This window comes from Muntiacus reevesi, chromosome 14 (assembly GCF_963930625.1).
Source record: "Muntiacus reevesi chromosome 14, mMunRee1.1, whole genome shotgun sequence".
In the NCBI taxonomy this organism is placed as follows: Eukaryota; Metazoa; Chordata; class Mammalia; order Artiodactyla; family Cervidae; genus Muntiacus; species Muntiacus reevesi.
Genome location: NC_089262.1, coordinates 12,062,926 through 12,084,805, shown reverse-complemented (window position 1 = coordinate 12,084,805; position 21,880 = coordinate 12,062,926). Strand labels below are relative to the sequence as shown.

At 40.7% G+C, this 21,880-nt stretch overlaps 1 protein-coding gene across 1 annotated transcript in view; it reads left to right on the top strand.

Annotated features, from left to right (window-relative positions):
* DNAH5 (dynein axonemal heavy chain 5) overlaps positions 1-21,880 on the top strand; it is a 308,357-nt gene that overhangs the window by 102,476 nt on the left and 184,001 nt on the right. Inside the window, exons 17-25 of the mRNA XM_065905594.1 lie at positions 1,584-1,729; positions 7,315-7,480; positions 8,381-8,620; positions 10,206-10,396; positions 10,486-10,573; positions 12,789-12,922; positions 17,405-17,606; positions 18,397-18,632; positions 20,999-21,217. Of these exons, the coding sequence (XP_065761666.1) occupies positions 1,584-1,729; positions 7,315-7,480; positions 8,381-8,620; positions 10,206-10,396; positions 10,486-10,573; positions 12,789-12,922; positions 17,405-17,606; positions 18,397-18,632; positions 20,999-21,217 (1,622 nt within the window). The remainder of the gene's footprint in view (positions 1-1,583; positions 1,730-7,314; positions 7,481-8,380; positions 8,621-10,205; positions 10,397-10,485; positions 10,574-12,788; positions 12,923-17,404; positions 17,607-18,396; positions 18,633-20,998; positions 21,218-21,880) is intronic.

Here is a 21,880-nt window from a genome sequence, read left to right as displayed (position 1 = left end):
TCCCACAATGTGTACAAGTATGTTGCAAAGAAGGAGGTAGGCTCAGAGAATTCTGGGAAATCCACGTTAAACAAAGTCAAGCAGGTTTCTCTTCTGGAGGACTTTTCAGAGCCCTTGATGTGCCAGTATTTAGTGGGTCTCCAAAGTGGGCTCCTGTAAGTTCCCAGAGTTCCTTGACTGCCTCCTAGGAAAGCATGTTAATGCCCGATGGAGGCGTTGTTCTAGGAAGACTAGAAATGGTCATTTTCCTCTCCCACACGATGTCCTCACGCCTTCGCGGCTCAGTTCTCCACGTGTTTGATAGCCCAGAATATGTCCCACTCCTAAGAACCCACTTGGACTCTTCTACCACACAGGACCACTTCCTCTTGTGACCTCCTGTTATTTTACACGGAGACAAAAGACTCTGCATTTCCATTTCTTCTAATGGTTCCATCTTCCCCCCCAGACTGACTGCAGAGGGCTTGAAAAATCAGGCTCTTTCTTATGCTTTTGTATTACCCTGAGTTGGGTTTGTACTAGATACCTATATGCATATGTAGTCATAATTGTGATAGTTTTATACAGTCAATTCCTTTTCATTCACTTATCGCCATAACCCCTTTCCCCATCCTTTGACCCCATCACCTCATTTCCAGATCACCCTTTTCTGAACCTTCCTTCTACATACCCGTTCTAATAGCTCCTCATGTTCTCCCTCCATCCCTGCCTCCCTCCCTTCCTCTCTCTCTGTGGCTGCTGCAGTAACGCCTTGTCTATTTATAGCCCAGAATTTCAAGAGCTTGTCTTATTAGTAGGTTTCCACTGTACCTTCCAAATACCTTAGAACTCAGAAGGATCCAGCTGTTTACTAGGTGCAATATACTCAAGAATATTTGATAGATACTGGGTTTGGTGGAGCAGAGAATTGAGGGGCTTATGGTTGAACCCTCCTACCCTCTTTGCTTTGCTTCGTAGCTTTGGGGACTAGATTCAGAGACAACCTGTGAAGGGATCTTTGGGTTTGAATGAGGTATGTTTTAGGCTCATTACAGTTTGAAGGTTGAATAACATAAAACACATGATCAGACAACCATAGCAGTATAGGAGTGGAGAAGGTCCTTTGAGATGGAGGGGTGCTCAGGGGTCAACACCAGCATAGGAGGAGGGGGCCACATGAATATGTGCAGATTCACAGAAAGCCTCCTGGGGGAGATGCATTCAAGCTGAATCCACAAGTTGAGTCAGAGTTAGGCAGGCTGAGAAAGCTGGGAAACTGGTTAAAGAGAGAACAGTGTGAGAACCCAGTGTGAAATAGCTCTATGCATGCATTCTAAGTCACTTCATGGAATCTTTGTGACTCCATGGACCATAGCCCACCAGGCTTCTCTGTTCATGGGCCCAGGCAAGAATAAGGGAGTGGGTTGCCATGCCCTCCTCCAGTGGATCTTTCCAACCCAGGGATTGAACCTCTTATGTCTCCTGCAACAGCTCTGTGGAGCAACTTTAATCCTGAATTTACTGCTGAAATAAAATCTTAAAAGAAAAAACAAGCAACGGCAAAATGCTTAATTTCTTTTATCCACCCTTATTTTTTTCCAAAGGGGACCTGGAGTTGCTGCTCGACAGGGTCAATGATTTGATCGAGTTCCGAGTTGATGCCATCCTGGAGGAAATGAGCAGCACTCCTCTTTGTCAGCTCCCCAGTGAAGAGCCAGTTCCCTGCGAAGAGTTTCTCCAGATGACAAAGGTTATTAGAAGATTGATGCTTTTATTTAAACTTTATTTTGTGATTCATTTTTCTATAAATGGCATTTTCAGTTTAGTTCAGTTCAGTCACTCAGTGGTGTCCGACACTTTGCGACCCCATGAATTGCAGCACGCCAGGCCTCCCTGTCCATCACCAACTCCCGGAGTTTACTCAAACTCATGTGCATAGAGTCAGTGATGCCATCCAGCCATCTCATCCTCTGTCGTCCCCTTCTCCTCCTGTCCTTAATCTTTCCCAGCATCAGGGTTTTTTCTAATGAGTCAGCTCTTTGCATGAGGTGGCCAAAGTATTGGAGTTTCAGCTTTAACATCAGTCCTTCCAATGAATACCCATGACTGATCTCCTTTACGATGGACTGGTTGGATCTCCTTGCAGTCCAAGGGACTCTCAAGAGTCTTCTCCAACACGACAGTTCAAAAGCATCAATTCTTCTGTGCTCAGCTTTCTTTATAGTCCAACTCTCACATCCATACATGACCACTGGAAAATTTGGGAAACATCAATTGCATTTTTTTTTCTCTTCCCATCACTGGTCTGTGATGGATGTTGTTTAAACGAGGAGCCTTCCGACAATAATTTGAAAATGAAGAGGAATGTACCCGAGGGGTCAGGTAGACATGAAGAACAAATCATGTCTTTTCAGATCAGTAAGAGAGAAATTGCCACGGAACACATTTCTCATTTTCCCACAGTTTTTGAAGTGTTAGCCACTCAGTTGTGTCCTATTCTTTCTGACCCCATGGACCATATCAGCCAGGCTCCTCTGTCCGTGGGATTCTCCAGGCAAGAATATAGGAGTGGGTTGCCATTTCCTTCTCCAGGGGATCTTCCCAATTCAGGGATCGAACCTAAGTCTCCCACACTGCAGGGAGATTCTTTACTCTCTGAGCCACCAGGGAAGCCCATAGAGCTGTTTTGCTGAAGAGCTTCTAGTAAGCTACGTTCATTAATAAGATAGTTGTTTTAAATAGCTTCTGGATAGAATTTCTTCTTTAGACATTTATATAGAGCAGTGTTTCCCAAACTGGTGTTCTGTGGTGCATGATTCTGGATCCATTGCTGGGGAGCTTGGAAAAGACTAGGTCTGTGTTCAGTTGGCCTGGGGTAAAGACTGCACTTCTTTCCCTTTCAGATTCTGTTCACATCAATGGTTTAGAATAAAGACCTTCGGATGGTCTCCTGGGAAAGGGTCTAGTTAACTCTCTTTAATCCATTATTTCTCAAACATTTGCAAAGGGGACACTTTCTTCTCTGTGCCACAATTAGGATCCTGGGAACAGTGTTCCATGAAGTGCCCCTTTGAGAAAGTCACTTTAGCATCATTTACATTTCCAGTGGGCATCTTGACTATAAAAACTCATCAGTAGTGACTTTAATATGGTATGTCAGGAGTCCCCAAGACCATCCCCACTAGAAGGACTCGTGGAACTCAGAATCTAGTAGCAATAAAGGCTAAGGCTTATTACAGTGATGTAATAAGGATACACAGTCTTCTCAGATGGCTCAGTGGTAAAGTATCTTCCCGCAGTGCAGGAGACGCAGGTTCAGTCCCTGGATTGGGAAGATCCCCTGGAGAAGGAAGTGGCAACACACTGTAGTATTCTTGCCTGGGAAATTCCATGGACAAAGAAGCCTGGTGGGCTACAAAGAGTCCATGGGGTCACAGAGGGTCAGATGCAACTGAGCAAGAGAGAACACGCACAGTAAGGATACACAGTCAGACCACAAGGGAAAAGACAGGCAGAGTTTGGAGGAATGCACGCATGGGATTCCTTATGTTTTCTCCCTCTCATGGGGTCACAAAGAGCTCACTGTCTCTCCCTGCCCTCCCCAACCCCTACCCCGCCACTGCCTGCTCACCCTCAACAAAAGAAATGCAGTCACCGGTGTGCAAAATTTCTGCCCAGGAAAGCCCTTTAAGAGACTTCATGCCAAAGGTATTTACTGGGTCTCATCACAGAGGTGGGCTTCCCTTGTGGTTCAGCTGGTAAAGAATCCGCCTGCAATGTGGGAGACCTGGGTTGATCCCTGGGTTGGAAAGATCCCCTGGAGAAGGGAAAGGCTACCCACTCCAGTATTCTGGCCTGGAGAATTCCACGGACTGTATAGTCTATGGAGTCACAAAGAATCGGACGCAACTGAGCAACTTTCACTTTCCTTTTCCCTTTTCATCACACAGGTGCTCTCTGCCTAGCAAGCACCAAAATTCCAGACACCCAGACGGAAAGCTGGTTGGCACCATAAACCACACTGTTTGCCCAGATAGTCTCAGCACAGAGAGGCACTCTTTACAGCCTGTAGGAACCTTCCTGAAATCTAGGCTCCTAGACACCAGCGAGAGATCCACCTCACTAATAGGAGAACAATCTCGGGCCTGCTGTGTTAACCTTTTTCTGCATATATAGTCATCTTCAGTTTATATTAGATTTTTATGTAGTCAAAATTAAATGTTCACATTTTAGAAATTTCTCCATCCTCCTTCTCTTAGGCTCACTATCTGTGTGTAGACCCCAAACTGTACCTCTTCTCTCTTGCTCATTTGCTGTACTCCTGATCTGAGAAATTACTGGGCTCCATGGGTTTTAATGGTTTTTACCCATGTTCATATGATTGTTTTATAAAAATGCAAAATTTTAAAAGAATTAAATTTAAAAGCAAGTTTTAAAAGTGAAAGCGTAAGTTGCTCAGTCATGTCTGACTCTTTGCATCCCCATGGACTGTAGCCCGTTAGGCTCCTCTGCCCATGGGATTGTCCAGGCAAGAATACTGGAGTGGGTTGCCATTCCCTTCTCCAGGGGATCTTCCTGACCCAGGGATTGAACCCAGATCTCCTGCATTGCAAGCAGATTCTTTTCTGTCTGAGCCACTAGGGAAGTTCCAAGAATGTTGGAGTGGGTAGCCATTCCATTCTAAACTATTAAAAAAAAAAAAAGGGAAAAGTAGCATTTTTACCTATTACACTGCCATTGGATAATTTGGTATATTGCCTATTTACATTTGTGATCCTTATTGTACAGACTGCAGATTTGTAATGGTGGTTTTTTTTTCTTCTCCCACTTTTTCTTCAGAAAATATTTCTCATGTTGCTACATGGCCACCATTTTAAGGATGCCTTCAGAATATTCTATTGAGTTGATGTATCCTAATTTACTTACTTTGTTATTGTTGGATAGTTAGATGATTTCTAAAGTTTTGCTGTTTTGCCAAGAGCTACAATGAATATATGTATACATTTCATGCTTTTTATTCCCCTTTAGGAGTGTTTCCTCCTCCAAAAAAAATGTGTCTTCATTTAATAGCTGTTAATATTTGTAGCCAAATTGCTTTTCAAACTGATGATATCAACTTAAAATGCCATCAGCAATGTAGTAGTACCAATTTCACTGTCTTCCAACAAACACTGCTTTATTATAATTATTGTAAATTATAACAAAATTTTTGTTAGAATAAGGTACATAGTAGAGCAATGCATTTATTATAATAAAAATACAACAATAAATGTATTACAAGTAATTATAAATTATTAATTTTACCTTAAGTAGCAAAATCATAGAGCCTAATTTTAATTTGCATTTTGATTACAAAGTGAATGATTACCAATATAAAAGAATGCTTTCTCTTGAATTCATTTACTTTTTATAATTCATTTTTTCCTTCAGTAATTTTTTTTTTATGGAGCTTCTGTGTGAAACGCAGCTTGGGAATAAAACAGTGAACAAAACAAGTGAAATCTCTGCCATTGCAATGCTCACTTTCAAGTGGAGGATGTAGAAAAACAAGCAAACAAAAAAAGCCAGTGAGCAAACAACATACCAAGTTCAGTGGAGGAAAATTAAGAGGAGAGTGGAGAAAAGGAGTACCTGAAAGAGAGTAGTGATTTTATGTCGATGGTCAGGGGTGACCTCTGTAATTACATCTGAACACAGGAAGTGAGGAAGAAAACCATGTGACTGTCTCTGGGGAAAAGCATTCCAGGCAGTGGGAATGGCAAGTGCAAAGCCCTGAGGCTTATTCTTATGGCAGAAAGACATTGAGTTGAAGTTCACTGATTATGTTTGTATGCTGGGGTGAGGGAGATCAAGAAGAGAAGGAAAAAGGGAATGGTTGGTAAGTACAGTCCCGGGGAAGCAGGAGAGTGTGGCTTAGAGCTTAGATGGTGGGATTTTTTTTTTCTTTAAAGCAGCTGCTTGTGTTGTTTATTTTTTAAAATTTTATTTGATTTACTTATTATTTATGTTTGACTGCGCTGGGTCTTCATGTGGTACATGGACTTCTCATTGCGGTGGCTTCTCTTGTCTCACACGGGCTCTAGGTGCCAGGGCTTCAGTAGCTGTGGCACATGGGCTTAGTTGCCCCACGGCAAGTGGGGTCTTCCTGGACCAGGGATCGAACCTGTGTCCCCTGCATTGGCAGGTAGGTTCTTGACCACTTAACCACCAGGAAAGTCCCTCGTATTCTTAACTAGAAGGATAAGCATTGCATTCCTGAAAAAAGAGGAAAGAGAGTTAATGATGGATGCTGGTTAGTCTTCTGGATGAGGGCATAGGGTCAGGGCCAGGTCACGGGGAGGATGGTGCAAGGATTTGAGGGGACAAGGATTTGAGAACACAGCAGTTCCAGGGCCTGGTAGAAATATGTGACTGGAGTCACGTAGAATGATTCCTGGGTAGCATTAGGAGCTGCACTGAGTTTGGAGGCCATGAATTCCCAGTGCCAAGGACCTGCCTTTGCCATGACCTGTGTGTACAAGTAGAGATCATAGATTATCTGATCATTTGGGTTGGACTTCTCCTGAATAGGGCCCTGGAAGGCTGAGGGGTTGATGGAGTAAAGGCTGTTGGCAAAAGAATGATTGATGTGACGTCATCCTTAGGGGAGGGTGTGCAGCGTCAGAGGGTTTAAGGGTGAGTGTCATGGCTGATGAGGAGGTAAATGAACCCCGAAGCTATTGGAGTGGAGGGTCCATGAGGACATGAGAGCGTCTCAAGCTGAACCATGGTGGGTTGAAGCTGGAGACCATGACACCCTCAGAATCTGTTGCTTCATGGGCTTATTTTTTCAACTAGGTGGTAAATCACTGACTACATCATCTCCCTGTCTGTCTATTTGTCTTGATTAAAGTGCCCCAGTATATTCATTTGCATTTGTTACACTCTTGAGAAATGTATAATCTAGTTGGAGGGGAGGAGAATACTTAAAGTTAGTTAGGAGTTGATAATGGATTGTTTGCAAAGGTGAAGAGGGAAGGGAGCCTGACTAGAGCAGATTTATGTGAAATAGAAGAAGCTTCGTGGGAAGAGAGGCCCTTCATGGCTTTTGGACTTATTTCCTCTACTGCTGGAGAAGTTAGAGTAATCGTGGTCCATCTGTTCACCAGTTGGTTCTCTCATCTTTAATACAGTCCTTTACAGGACGCCTGGCCTGGGTTAGTGTGAGAGGTGTGGCCAAACATTGTTGGAGGCCAAAATCTCATCTGGAGGCTGGACCTGTCACGTTGCTACCATTACTGATGTGCTATCAATAGCTAGATAAATAAAAATGACATGATGCTGTTTTTTTGATAGGACCTTTGTGTAAATGGTGCTCAGATACTACACTTTAAAAGCTCTTTAGTGGAGGAAGCAGTCAATGAGCTAATAAATATGTTGCTGGATGTGGAAGTTTCATCTAAAGAAGAAAGAGAGAAAGTATTCAATGTGAATAGTGATGACTGGAAAAATGAAAGTTCAGGTAAGAGAGGGGGGTAATCGAAGGGTCTTGTTTTTCTAGGACACGCCTGAAAACTAAAATTTAATTTTCTACTTCGCAGTGAGTTTCGCACTCTAAGACGCTCCCAGTTTTATAAGGATGTCAATAAATCTGAAATTAGGATTCAGGGCACACTTGAATGATGGCCTGTCATTAATTTCCATTACTTTTTGTTCAACTCTACAAATGTGTACTTCATATTGGTCCCTGTTAGTTCTCTTTGCATTTAGGTGTGTGTGTTTTTTCACTTTATCAGTAAAGTAGGATGGATTATGGGTTGGAATTCCCACTGGAGTATGTCTACACCAGAGCAAGTGGTTTATGGGACAGATGAAGACAGCGAGAGGCAGGGAAGGGACGCTGTTCCCCAAGGGTTTGTGGTTGTTGGTGAAAGAGAGAACCCAGAGAGCCAGCACCTAGCACCCAGGCCCTGTCTTGTTTTTGCATTCTTCCTGCCTCTCCTCCTATTCTCACACGTCAAGGATGAGAGGTTCCACCAGGCCACTTTGTTCCCCCAATGTCCTCTTCCTATCCTCTGATGGCCTCATTTCATAAGAAGTATGACATTTGAGTGTTATTAAACTTGTGTGTATGTGTGTATGTGTGGGCTCAGTCCTATCTGACTCTTCGCAACATCATGGACTGTAGCCCACCAGGCTCCTCTGTCCATAGGATTCTTCAGGCAGGAACACTGGAGTGGATTACCGTTTCCTCCTCCAGGGGATCTTCCTGACCCAGGAATCAATCGATTATGTGTTTTGTGTTTCCTGCGTTGGCAGGCGGGTTCTTTACCATTGCACCAATTAATCTTAATTTTCTTCTTTAACTGCAATAGGTGCCCCTCTGCCCCCATCTCTTTCAATTTCTCTCATTTTGTAACAGCAAAAAGAGAAGATGAAAATTCTGATGCCTTGACTTCTTCCCTTAATGCTGGGGCAGGCCTCCTTCCTTTGATGACAATCTCAAGAAAGAAGAAAGAGATTGAGGTGTTAGAGGAAGGGGCCCGAGAGTTGCTCTCTCACTTCAATCACCAAAACACGGATGCTCTTCTGAAAGTTACAAGGAACACGCTAGAGGCCATCCGCAGGCGCATTCAATTCTGCAACATGATGAGCTTCCGGGGTAATGATCCCACAGGGTTTGCCTCTTGGCTCGCCAAGCCTGGTCTCTGGCTGTGTGTGCATGTGTGTGTGTTCCTGTTAAATTTAAATAATCAAAACCCTCACCATTTCCTCAGTGCCTGCTTGTACATTTATATAATATGAACTTGGATTATCCCAGCAGTTTGATAAAGTAGACACTATCATTTCTCTCATTTAAGACTGATAAGACTGGAGTCCAGGAAATTTAAGTAATTGACTTAAGGCCACTTAGCTTTTGTGAATAACATAGTAATCACCATCACATTTAATCTCCTTGTAATAAGGTGAAAACATGTGAAATGAATTGTTTTAACTAGTAAAAGAAGAAATACTTTAAAAAAAGCTATATAGAAACATACTTTCATTGTTAAATCATTAGATTATTAGCCAGTCTTATAAAGAAAGATTTTATTAATGTCATAACCTCCAAAGCAGAAAATTATCTTTTTTTTTGCTATTTTTATGTCAATTTAGTACTTTTCAGCTCGTTTCTTCATTCTTAAAACAATCATCTCTCTTCAGCACCGTTCAGAAATTGGTTTCCCAGATGGACCACAAAAATCATTCAAATCTAGAGACATCCTGAAACTAACCTTTAAATTGAAAACATATAAAAACAAAGTAACAATAATTAATTAAAATAAAAAAAATAGGATAATAAACCTTTTTATTTATTTTGAATATGGGCACCTATCTAATAGTTAATTAAAAGTGGATGAAAAGAAGTGGAAACATTGAAAGAACTTTTGATTGGCAACTTGGTTTATTATGTTTTATTTCACTTCATAATGGAGGATAGTCCTTTTCTTTGACATGGGACTTATTTGAACTTACCAACTGTTGATATGCTGGATGTTGTCTCCTGTCTTTCCCAATTTTATATATTACAGGTATTTCCAATTGTATAGAGTTGCACACATACATATCCATATGTCAATATCCATATAGTCAATATCCATGTTTATATACCCATAACTATACCTATATCCAACTTTAAAAGTCCCTCGGATATAAATGGTGAATTACACTTTATTTCGTCCCCGCTCTTTAACTGCTCCCAGTGTGATATACTCTGATGTATACCAGAGTGATGATAGTGATGGTAGAAAGACATATGTTTTATTTGAAATTCCAAGCTGGCATTTGTCCTGATAGTCTTGTGTTTTATTCCTTCCTTACTTATTCTATATTTAATTTGCTGGCATCCTGTTGTTCAGAGTCTCATCTTCAATATTTTAGGTAAGAGTTTCTATAATTATATAATCTGCTGACTCCATGCAGCAAATTTCCTTTATGGAGCGTGTACCCATAGATTGTAATCAGCAGAAGATGGCTTGGGTTCTACTGAACTACTGTGTTCCACTGAGCAAAACTAGATCCTCTATTAGTTTTTATTCATTCTCTCATATGTTCAGCAAATTCATATGGTCTGATGATATACCTATTATGTCTTTATCTAGGTGCTTTCATTTTTCTAGTTAAAAATGAGATTTTATCTTTTTAATTAAAAAAAGAATCTTTTTAAATGAAAAGGGTGAAAACTTCCCTGTTCTGTGTTAACTCAGACAGTAACAGTGCCTCTAAAGTGAAGCAGAACGGTGTGCCCATTTTCCGGGCAAGCGTCACTCTGGCCATCCCCAACATCAGCATGGCTCCAGCCCTCGAAGACATACAGCAGACGCTGAACAAAGCCGTGGAGTGCATCGTCACTGTCAGCAAGGGGGTTAGACAGTGGAGCGGTGAGCCGGTGTCCAAGGTGGGTGCGGTGTGAGCAAATTGTTTCATGTGGAAGCTGCTTCTTTTACAGGTGATAGGACACCTGCAAAGTCTCCTTTTCCTTTGCAGAAAAAGATGCAGGAAAGAAAATCGACTGCCTTGCAGCATAATGAAGACAGTGATTCTGATACTGAAATGGGAGAAAATGAACCTCAAGGTAAATGTTCTTTTAGTTCTTTCTGACTAGTCATTCTAATTCAAAACCTGTTGAGCTAAAAGATATTTCCACCCCCCCCCCCCACGCCCCGGCCCCATGCAATCCTCAGATCAGATTGTAATATTAATCTATGAGTCAATTTCATGTTTGGAAAATTCATGTATTTTAATATCACCTTGATAGTGTAGTTTATTATTACTTTTTAAAGATTTATTTATTTAGTTATGGCTGTACTGGGTCTTCATTGCTGGGCCTGGGTTTTCTCTGGTTGCAATTGGTGGGGGCTCCTCTCTAACTGTGGTGTGCGGGCTTCTCACAGCATGGCTTCTCTTGTTCGGGAGCACGGGCTCTAGGCCTGCAGGCTTTAATAGTTGTGGCATGTGGGCTCAGCCGTTGCCGCTCTTGGGCTTTAGAGCACAGAGTCAGTAGTTGTGGTGCATGGGCTTAGCTGTCCCATGTTATGTGGGCTCTTCCTGGAGCAGGGATTGAACCTGTGTCCCCTGAACTGGCAGGCACATTCTTTACCACTGAGCCACCAGGGAAGCCCCTAAATAGTGTATTTTAAATGTATATATCAAAGACATACTGGGGGACAAGAAGGATTTTAGTCTCATAGTTTAAAGAAAAGCTTGTCATTTTTGCAATGAATATTTCCTGGTTTAAGAGATCTTTTGTATTTTGACCCATTATGTGTCCTGTTTTGCTAAGATGATGTGATTTTTGCTGTATATGTCATGATTTTCATTTATGCTGTTGTTGTTCAGTTGCTAAGTTGTGTCCGACTCTTTGTGACCCCACAGACTGCAGCACGCCAGGCTTCCCTGTCCTTCACTATTTCCCAGAGTTTGCTCAAACTCATGTCCATTGAGTCGGCGATGCCAGCCAACCATCTCATCCTTTACCGTCCCCTTCTCCTCCTGCCCTCAATCTTTCCCAGCATCAGGGTCTTTTCCAGTGAGTCGGGTCTTCACATCAGGTGGCAAAGTATTGGAGCTTCAGCTTCAGCATCAGTCCTTCCAATGAATATTGAGGGTTGTTTTTCTTTAGTACTGAGTGGTTTGATCTTTCAGTCCCACAAGAGTCTTCTCCAGCACCATAATCCGAAAGCCTCAATTCTTTGATGCTCAGCACTCTTTATGGTCCCACTCTCACATCCATACATAACTATTGGAAAAGTTTTGACTATATGGACCTTTGTCAGCAAAGTGATGCCTCTGCTTTTTAATGTGCTGTCTAGGTTTCTCTCACCTTTTCTTCGAAGGAGCAAGCATGGCTGCAGTCACTGTCTGCAGTGATTTTGGAACCCAAGAAAATAAAATCTGTTACTGTTTCCACGTTTCCCTCATCTATTTGCCATGAAGTAATGGGATTGGATGCCATGATCTTAGTTTTTTGAATGTTGAGTTTTAAGTCAGCTTTTTCACTCTCCGCTTTCACTCTCATCAAGAGGCTCTTTAGTTCCTCTTTGCTTTTTGCCATTAGGATGGTGTCATCCCATATCCAAGGTAATATTAGGGAGTATATGACATCCAAGTTGCTAATGATAGATGATAAATGTAGTCTTTATTTATTCAAACTTATTTTAAAGCAGCTGAGCAAATGGCAGAGCTTGGGTAATTTTCAATTAGTGCTCGTATCCCTTGAGGTGATAGATAAACTCACCTCGAGGAAGGCACTGAACCAAGTCCCTCTTTAAAATAATCTGTTACCAAAGGGGATAAAGGCGGAGTGCCCAGCCTCAGTAGTTGCAGTGGACGGGCTTAGCTGCTCCCAGGCGTGTGGGATCTTCCTTCCCCAGCCAGAGTTCGAACCTGCGTCCCTTGCAGTACAAGGTGGGTTCTTAACCACTGGACCACAGCGAGGTCCCCTCTGTTGCTTTTACAAAGAAGACTTTCAGACGTCCTCACTTTACCATTACAGTGTTAGTCACTCAGTCGTGTCCGACTCTTTGTGACCTCATGAACTGGAGCCCGCCAGGCTCCTCTACCCAAGAGATTTCCCAGGCAAGAATACTGGAGTGGGTGGCCATTTCTTTCTTCAGGGGATCTTCCCGACCCTGGGATCGAGCATGGGTCTCCTGCATCGGCAGGCAGATTCTTTACTGTCTGAGCCACCATGGAAGCCCCCTTACTATTACAGAAATTTACTCATCTTTTAAAAGCACGTTTCTATACTGTTGGTATAAATATTTCTCTCTCATATTTTTCCCCTTTAGATACCCTTGAGATAGCCTCTGTGAACTTACCCATTCCCGTGCAAACCAGCAACTATTATAAGAATGTTTCTGAGAACAAAGAGATTGCAAAATTAGTCTCTGTGCTTAGTACAATCATCAGCTCCACCAAAAAGGTATGCCAAGAGGATTTGCAGCCAGGCTCTTTTGCTTTGCAACACGTACCTGTGTGAAGTCCAGTATTAAAGCTTGTCCTTCACATAGCTTGGGTCGCACCCTCTGTGACTTCAGTGAGCAACTTATGGAATCTTGTATGTGCTCAGCAAATGTTTAACTCAAGATTTTTCATTCCGGATTGCAAGGTGAAAGAGAACTATCTTTTCTGTTTTTTTATATTGTCTCCTGTTTCATGCCTTAAACTACTTATGTACTTATATATTAATAGTACAAATAAGTCTGTTTAAAAAATTTGATACGTCTTAAAGCCCAAGTCACACTTCACTCAAAGAGTCAGTGATGCTGGAACTGACTTGTATCATTTGAAATAGAGTAAGATTTACACTCTAATTTTATGATGATAATTTTATATTTGTGTATATCTGATGAAAGTTTATATACATTATAATGTGGAAATAAGATAATACTGAGAATATTGAAAATATTATCAGCACAAAGTTGCATTGGACATGGATATAAATTCAGGTTAATGTTTTTCTTCCAACCACTTCTCTCAACTTTTCCTTTTATGTTCAGGCAAATCTGTTTATTTTGGTCAAAAAGATTCAAAATTCTGAAGTCAATTTCTCCTTAAAAGAAAATATTCACATTGCCACTAAGACCTGCTGACTATTTAAAAATGTTTCTCAATGTTGAGGGAACAGCTGTCACTCAGTAAATGTATCTTTTCTATTACTCAGTTTTGATAGGATGAGCTTCTTTTGTTTGAACGTGTTTTGAAAAGCTGCCTTTGCTGTAACCATGTGAGGAAATACTAAGTTTAATTTTAATGAATTCCTGAGGGAACTGGAAGCTTTTGCATTTCAGTACTTTCTATTTTCCTAATATCGTGAAGGTCCTGTATTTAATTTTGCCCTGGGGACTGCGTTCACATAATTCAATTTAACAAATATTTGTCTAGTGCTTAGTTTATCAAGCTCTATACTAAATGTAAAGGTAAGTAGAGTATTTTATGATGATAATAAGCATTGAAGGATCCTTTCAAATGCCTCAGTAATCATGGAAAACACAGTAAAATAGATCAATAATAAAGTTCATTACTTTCTATGAATGTAAGCAGACACTATTATGAAAATCTGAGTAAGCCCTAGTAGTTGAAATTAATATCCTGCTGGCACCAAAATACTTATGTCTGTGTCATTTTTGTTACATTTGCCTTTCTATTATATGAAGGAAATGTACAGATGTTAGCCTTTCTTAAAATAATAGAAAAAGTTGGCACTTAGAATAACTTGAAAGACTTTATCCAGATTGATAGGATGGCCAAATTGTTTGTGGAAGTATATATGCACACTTGGTCACAGTGTTAGATGTGGCCCTGTACAGCCATCGACCCTTCTGAATTTTGTGTGATTGACCTTTCCTCAACCACAGAAAATCTTCTGATCTCAGCCCCTTTCCTCTTTTTTTTTTTTTTTTTTTTTTTTTTTTTTTAGCCCCTTTCCTCTTATAGGAGCTCACTGAATCAGAATGTAAACTTGACCTATGTTCAGCTCATCCAAAGGTTGGCCATCAACTTATAACACTGCCTGGCTTGAAAAGATGAGCTGGACCAAATAATCAAAATAACCATGGCAATTAAAATAACTTAAATAAATCAATCCTACAAATGTAGTTCGTGTAATTTTCCTTTAGATTCTAGGTTACCTCTGCTTTCAAAAGTCCCAGTTTAATCAAGTTAGACACTTTCAGATAAAATAAATGAGAGTCTAAAACTTATTTAGGTAGGATATGTTCTTAATAATATAAACTCTTGGATGTTGAAAGAGCGGGATTCTGGAATTTCTACCCATATTCACGGGTCCTTGATGATCTGTATTTCATTCTCCAAACCATCGTCCATTTGTGAGAATGTCCACATGCTGTTGCAATGCATTCTGGGTGTGTATGTCTGCATCTCAGCCCACGCCAGGGGATTGGTTGTGGTTGGGACCCTCAGCGGCAGGCTTACCTTTCTGCGTTTTAATGGGTGGGAAGTCTCAAAACTCATTAAGCCTGAGGTTTTGAGTGACACATTAGCTTCCTGTTGGGCATGGCGGTAAAGCTATCCTTGGTTTGGTACAACTTGGTGAAATTTACTTAATTGGACCATTTAGAGTGCAGTTGGAAATGCTCTGTTCTTTCAAATAATGGCATTTTCACTCTCAGCTTAAATTTTTTTTTCTCATGCAGATGTAACTCTGAAATTATAATATTAGCCAGTAGAAAAGTTGATTGCCAAGAGCTGTAAACATTAGAATGAAGAGACAAATCTTAATTGTTTGGAGATGATATAATTATCTACCAAGTAAATCCGAACATGCTAATCTGAAAAGAAAATATGGCTTAGTAAAGAGTTAAGTTAGTAGTAAGTGGAAAGATAGGCATTTCTGCTGAAATACAGTAAATATGTTCCTAAAAAGCCTGATTTGCAACGTTGCACCTTTAATAAAATAGGGATTATAAGAAAAACAAGGTTGGGAGGAACATACAAAATGTAAGAAATTCTGTAACCAGGGTAGTTAACAAAAATGGTAACAATCATAGTAAGATACTAACCCATTTAATAACACTGTAGTGAGTATGAAACTTTACTATCAAAGATGAAAGAAACTTGGGAGAAGGTGATGTAAAAAACAGTTAAAAATGCTGAGTTATGGAAGCAAGGATAAAATATGCAAAAATCAGGTCTAACTGTGCCAAGAACATTCTCAAAACAAAGTGGAGACCAAATTAACCCAAAAGAAAGAAGGGGCCAAAGCACTGTGCCCCTCTGTGCTCTGCTGCTTCAGTGAGTACAAAACAAAGTACTGGGAAAGTAACACTTGATAATGTGTTATAGTGACATCATCACCTATTTGCCAGTTGCAAGAGAGCCAATTCATCTTACAGAAGCACACAGTAGCAAACAGGACCTTTCATTAAAAAAATGATATAAAAAAAGCTTATATGCCATTCATATAGTTATAAGAATAGTGGAAAAAGGTCACTTTTATGAAAATAATATCTCTGAAGAATACCTAAGATCAAGACCAACTAAGATCATGGCATCCGCTCCCCTCACTTCATGGTAAATAGATGGGGAAATAGTGGAAACTGTGGCTGACTTTATTTTTCTGGGCTCCAAAATCACTGCAGATGGTGACTGCAGCCATGAAATTAAAAGACGCTTGCTCCTTGGAAGGAAAGTTATGACCAACCTAGATAGCATATTAAAAAGCAGAGACATTACTTTGCCAACAAAGGTCTGTCTAGTTAAGGCTATGGTTTTTCCAGTGGTCATGAATGGATGTGAGATTTGGACTATGAAGAAAGCTGAGCACCAAAGAATTGACACTTTTGAACTGTGGTGTTGGAGAAGACTCTTGAGAGTCCCTTGGACTGCAAGGAGATCCAACTAGTCCATCCTAAAGATCAGTCCTGGGTGTTCATTGGTGGGACTGATGTTGAAGCTGAAACTCTAATACTTTGGCCACCTGATGCGGAGAGCTGACTCATTTGAAAAGACACTAATGCTAGGAAAGATTGAGGGCATGAGGAGAAGGGGACAACAGAGGATGAGATGGTTGGATGGCATCACTGACACAATGGACATGGATTTGAGTGAACTCTGGGAGTTGGGGATGGACAGGGAGGCTTGGCGTGCTGCGGTTCATGGGGTGGTAAAGAGTCGGACATGACTGAGCGACTGAACTGAACTGAACTGAACTGAAGAATACCTAGGAGCATACATGATGGGAAGTTTGTAGAATCTTTATGAAGATTTCTCTAAAACTTAACAAGGAATTTAGAAAAGAAAGGTGTGAAGATGTAGAAACATACAGAAATACTTAATACTGTGTGGGTATCAATCCTTATCCAATATATTTATGTAATTTGTGTGATTCTATGTAATATTTCAAAGGAGTTGGATGCTGAAGGTATTTGTTTGTCTCTCTATATCTAATACCCATGCTCTGACCTTAGGGAACAAATCAATGGGTTTCCTTTGAGATTTCCAGTGGATTTCACCCGTGAGAGTCTTGGAGGAGCTCTGAGCAGTGGAAGAAAGTGACCTCAGAGTATTTTTTTTTCCCCTGTAGCATCACCCTCTCTGTGGTATGATTTTGAGCTATGGTTTTTGACCTGAGGTCCAGCCCCAATCAACTGGGCCCTGTCCACAAGAAATTTCATGGACTCAACTTGCCGCCCCACCCTCCCCAAAACCGTTTCCCTCCCTTTTTGGCTAGGATGATAGTTCTATTGTTACCAGTCCCGGATTACTGTGTTCACTGTTGTATCTGGGTCCAGTTCTATGGCACATGTGAACTAGTCACACGGTTCACTAATTAAGCATTTTAATGAATTGATGGGAATCCCTAGCAATTGGCAAATATCCATTTATATTGTGATGTTGTTCTTGATTCTTCCTTTTCTACACAAATCTGTCATTTATATTCTAGGAAGTTATTACATCCATGGACTGCTTCAAACGTTATGATCACATTTGGCAAAAGGAGAAAGAAGAAACTATTATGACGTTTATTATAAAAAACCCCTCACTTTCTGAATTTGAATCCCAGATTCTCTACTTCCAAAAACTAGAGCAAGAAATTAATGCTGAGCCTGAGTATATCTGTGTGGGTGCCATCGCCCTGTATACAGGTTGGTTCATTTTTTTTCAGTCAGTCATGAAAATTCAGCAGTATTGTTCTGTCTCTTTACCTAGATTAGCATTCCAGAGAGTTCTAGCTTTCTTAAAGATTGACTTTCTTTTTATGGGCCTCAAGCTTCAAGACCAATTTGTAGATTTGTTTTTAATTCTCTTCTGCATAATTATTTATTCTGAACTGTTTTGGGATACTTTGGTGGTAAACCTTGAAAATAAAGGCTAATTAAGAGAAGGGAGGAGTCTCTCATATTTGGAATTAAAATGTACTGTTTCTAATAAATAACAATATCAAACGTTGGAGGCTTATCTCCAGCAGTTTTCTCAGGTACTTTTTTTGGGGCATTTTGGAATGTGTTTTCAATTATTGCAAAACAAGTTTTATACAATCAATGAATAGGCAATAATTTGTTGTTGTAGTTTAGTTGCTAAGTCACATGTTCGACTCTTTTTTGACCCCATGGATTGTAGCCCACCAGGCTCCTCAGTCCATGGGATTTCCCAGGCAAGAATTCTTGAGTGGGTTGCCATTTCCTTCTCCAGGGGATCATCCCGACTAAGGGTTTGAACCTGCATCTCCTGCATTGGCAGGTGATTCTTCACGACTGAACAGCCAGGGAAGCCCATATAATAATTAGGAAAGACTAATTTTTTTTTCAAGTTTGATTTTTCATGTGTTAAAGGGCTCTTGGCTGCAAAATATTTACTATTGGTGAACAGTTGCATTGGGTCTCCTCATACTGGTTCAAGGTTTTCAAACTGAACATGGATACTTGGGTTTTATAGCTGATCTGAAGTTCACCTTGACTGCTGAGACGAAGGCCTGGATGGCTGTCATCGGCCGTCACTGTAACCAAAAATACAGAAGTGAAATGGAAAACATATTTACACTTGTTGAAGACTTCAATAAGAAACTGAATCGCCCCATTAAAGACCTGGATGATATTCGAATTGCCATGGCAGCACTGAAGGAAATTAGGGAGCAGCAAATCCCCATTGACTTTCAAGTGGGACCCGTTGAGGTAACTGATAATCACTTGTTTATGTGTCAGTAGGAATATCTCCAGATGTTGATCGCTATTAGAGGACGTATTGACAAGGTCTGGACTGGAGTTACAGGTGGATGCTAAACCCATGAATGATGATTCAGTAATGTTGATACCTGACCTTATAGGGTGCCCCTGAGGGGTCAGATCTTGTCCTTTGTGTGGCATCTGAGGTCCCTAAGAGAAGAGCCTGAGATGAGGGCTTCTGCATGAGTGATTTATTGACAAGTGCTTATGAGAGAAGCAGAGTGAAACTAACAAGGGAGGACCAGGTTGGGTGTGGGAGGAAGCCAGCCCGGGGTGTGATCTTAGCTGTAGACTAACGTCAGCCTGACCCCAGAGGCAGTTCTGGAGCATGAAGCGTACCACTCAGTTGATCCCACCTTGAGGCAAGGGGGACTGTCTTTATCCCCCCAAAGAGTTGGTCCTTGACCATAATTTCCCCATGAGGAGGCTCCTGTCAGCTGAGGACAATTTTCAAGGGAAGAAGGCAGCTTAATTCCTACAGCCAACATGCTCAAGAGCTGGGATGCAAATGTCAGCTGGAAAACAGGACCTCGATGGGGCACTGATGGTGCCCATTCATGAGTTTACTCCTTATTAACTTGTTTCATCCTTGCCACAGCCCCCTACATACACACATGGAAACTGAGGTCAAAGAAGCCATGCAGATTTATTAATGTGCATTACTTTTGTTTTTATCATATCTTTTCTAGATGAAAATTCTTGATTAGGAATGGATTGCTATATTCGTCTATATGAGACTACTCTAACTGTAGCATTGAAACAATTTCAGATATAAAACATTGTCTTTTCATCATGTGTCTTAGTTGTTCAGTCATGCCCAAGTCTTTGTGACTCCATGGACTGTAGCCCACCAGACTGTTCTGTCCATGGAATTCTCCAGGCAGGAATACTAGAGTGAGTTGCCATACCCTCCTGCAGGGTGTCTTCCCAACGCAGGGATGGAGCCCGGGTCTCCTGCATTGCAGGTGGACTCTTTACCATCTGAGCCACCAGGGAAGCCTCTTTTCATCATGTTGTAACTTAAATGTCTGGACTTAAACTCTGATAGTCAGGATCATAGCTTTGTATCATATTTTCTGCACTTTGAATTTTGGAACATTTCAATTTGCAGTGAAAATGGCAGAGATGACTTCAGGTTTGTGCCTTTGTTGTATTGAGTCAGGAAAATAACATTTCCACTGTGCTGTTCATGGGAACTGAAACGTCAAGGCAAAGACCTCCCCCCCCACCCCCCATGTGGTATAGGACCTGGGGAGTTTGAAGAAGGGTTTTGAAGAAGAGATCCAGCAATTGCCAACTCTTACCCCTGACCTGAGAGTTAAGACAAACCCTTGTCAAATAGTCAAGATCAAGATGCAATCTTTAGTACTGATAGAAGTTAATTGGAAGATCTGGTTTGGTGTTTGGCTCTTATATTCCTACTGTATCTCACCTCCCCCATTTTCCCATCCTATGCACACTTGCAATGGGCTTGTGGAATGAAGTCCCAGAATTGTACTTTCTCATCCATCAAAGACAACACCGGAAAGCTGCCAATCTGTGTTACTTTGTTCCGTTTACTTGGTACTGAAGTGTAGACTGGAGGCCTGCCTTGAAGGAGAAAGAGGGAGGGAGAAAGACCCTGTGCTATACATGCCCAAATCAATAATCTTTTCCTCAAGTCAACAATCAGGTGTTTATTCTATGTCTAAGAGAAAGAGTAATGGCGGGAGAAGAGGCCAGGGATATTTAGGAAAATTTTTTTTCACATGAAAACCAAACTTTGCCTCATTTTAATCTTCTAGACAAAAGAATAGTCCAGGATTTTTCATCCTTAGGGCAATGACTTGGCTCAGGGTGTGATTCAAGAATGCCTTCCTATGTCTTACTGTTGGAACCTTTTACCAACAAAGTGAAATAGGATAGAGCTAAAACTGATTCATTTTGTTATTCTAAAATTAGCAGTTAAATTGTTCTACATTTTTCATCTACCTAATTTTATAGTCTTCAAATACAATTTAGGGGCCTAGGTAAAAATACCATTTGTTTGTATAATGATTTATAGTTTTCAAAATGCATTTGAAATGATATCTTTTCCATATTCATGAAAATCCTGTGATGCATCCAGGAAATTTTCCTGTTTTACAGATGAGGGAACTGAAGTTCAGTGGCTCCGTTGCTTGCTTAAGCTTTTCCAAGTTTGCAAGTAGAGAAACTAGAACTCTGGACAGTTGCTCTGTCTTGCTGATTTTTTTCATTCTGATGCCCTAAAAAGATGACTGTGTGTAGATTTATGCATCTGACTGGCAGAAATTGAATTGTTCTTCTTTTTGTAGGAATCCTATACCCTGCTTAACAAATATGGGCTTTTGATAGCAAAGGAGGAGATGGACAAAGTGGATACCCTGCGTTACTCTTGGGAGAAGCTTCTGGCACGTGCCAGCGAAGTTCAGAATGAACTAGTCTCACTACAACCTGGTTTCAGGAAAGAGCTTATTGGTGCCGTGGAGGTTTTCCTTCAAGACTGTCACCAGTTCTATCAGGACTATGATGTGGTACGGCTCTGTGTATTTTTGGGGAAGAGTGAATACAGCATACCAAATGTTGTTTAAAGCTCACATGTCAAATTCAATGAAATCCCCCCAGAAATGGAAATTTTATTTTTATGAGACCAAAGGTATTTCCCTTTCACAATCCTTTCCCCTTTGATTTTATCCAGGATAATTTCAACAGTAAATGGAAATTAAAAAGTGCTATTTGTATCATTGGTCTCTTACTGAAGTGTTTGGTATCTTTCTAGATTTGTGTAGACAAATATCACTCAATTATAATTATTGTGATCATCCTTCTCATAGCATTCACATTCTGCAAATATTACAGAGTTGCCCCTGGTGCTTAAGATACAAAAGTGGACAAAACAGATTGAGTCCATATTTTTAACTGTATGTATATGAGTTTTGGTGCAGAATCTTCAACTGGGAATATGTTGTTTAAGGAGACCCATTTCCAACCAATTATAATGTGCTGCAGAGGGGAAATGTGTAAAGTATAGGGTAAAATATTTATCTATTAATCAGTAACACACCAAAATGAATGAAGTTAGGAGACTGGATTCAAGCATCAACTTCATGGTTGAGGAAGCACAGACATCCAGATTTTTTAAGGTGGTCTAATGTAGGAAAACCTGATTAGAATGTTAATATTACAAGTCACTTTAG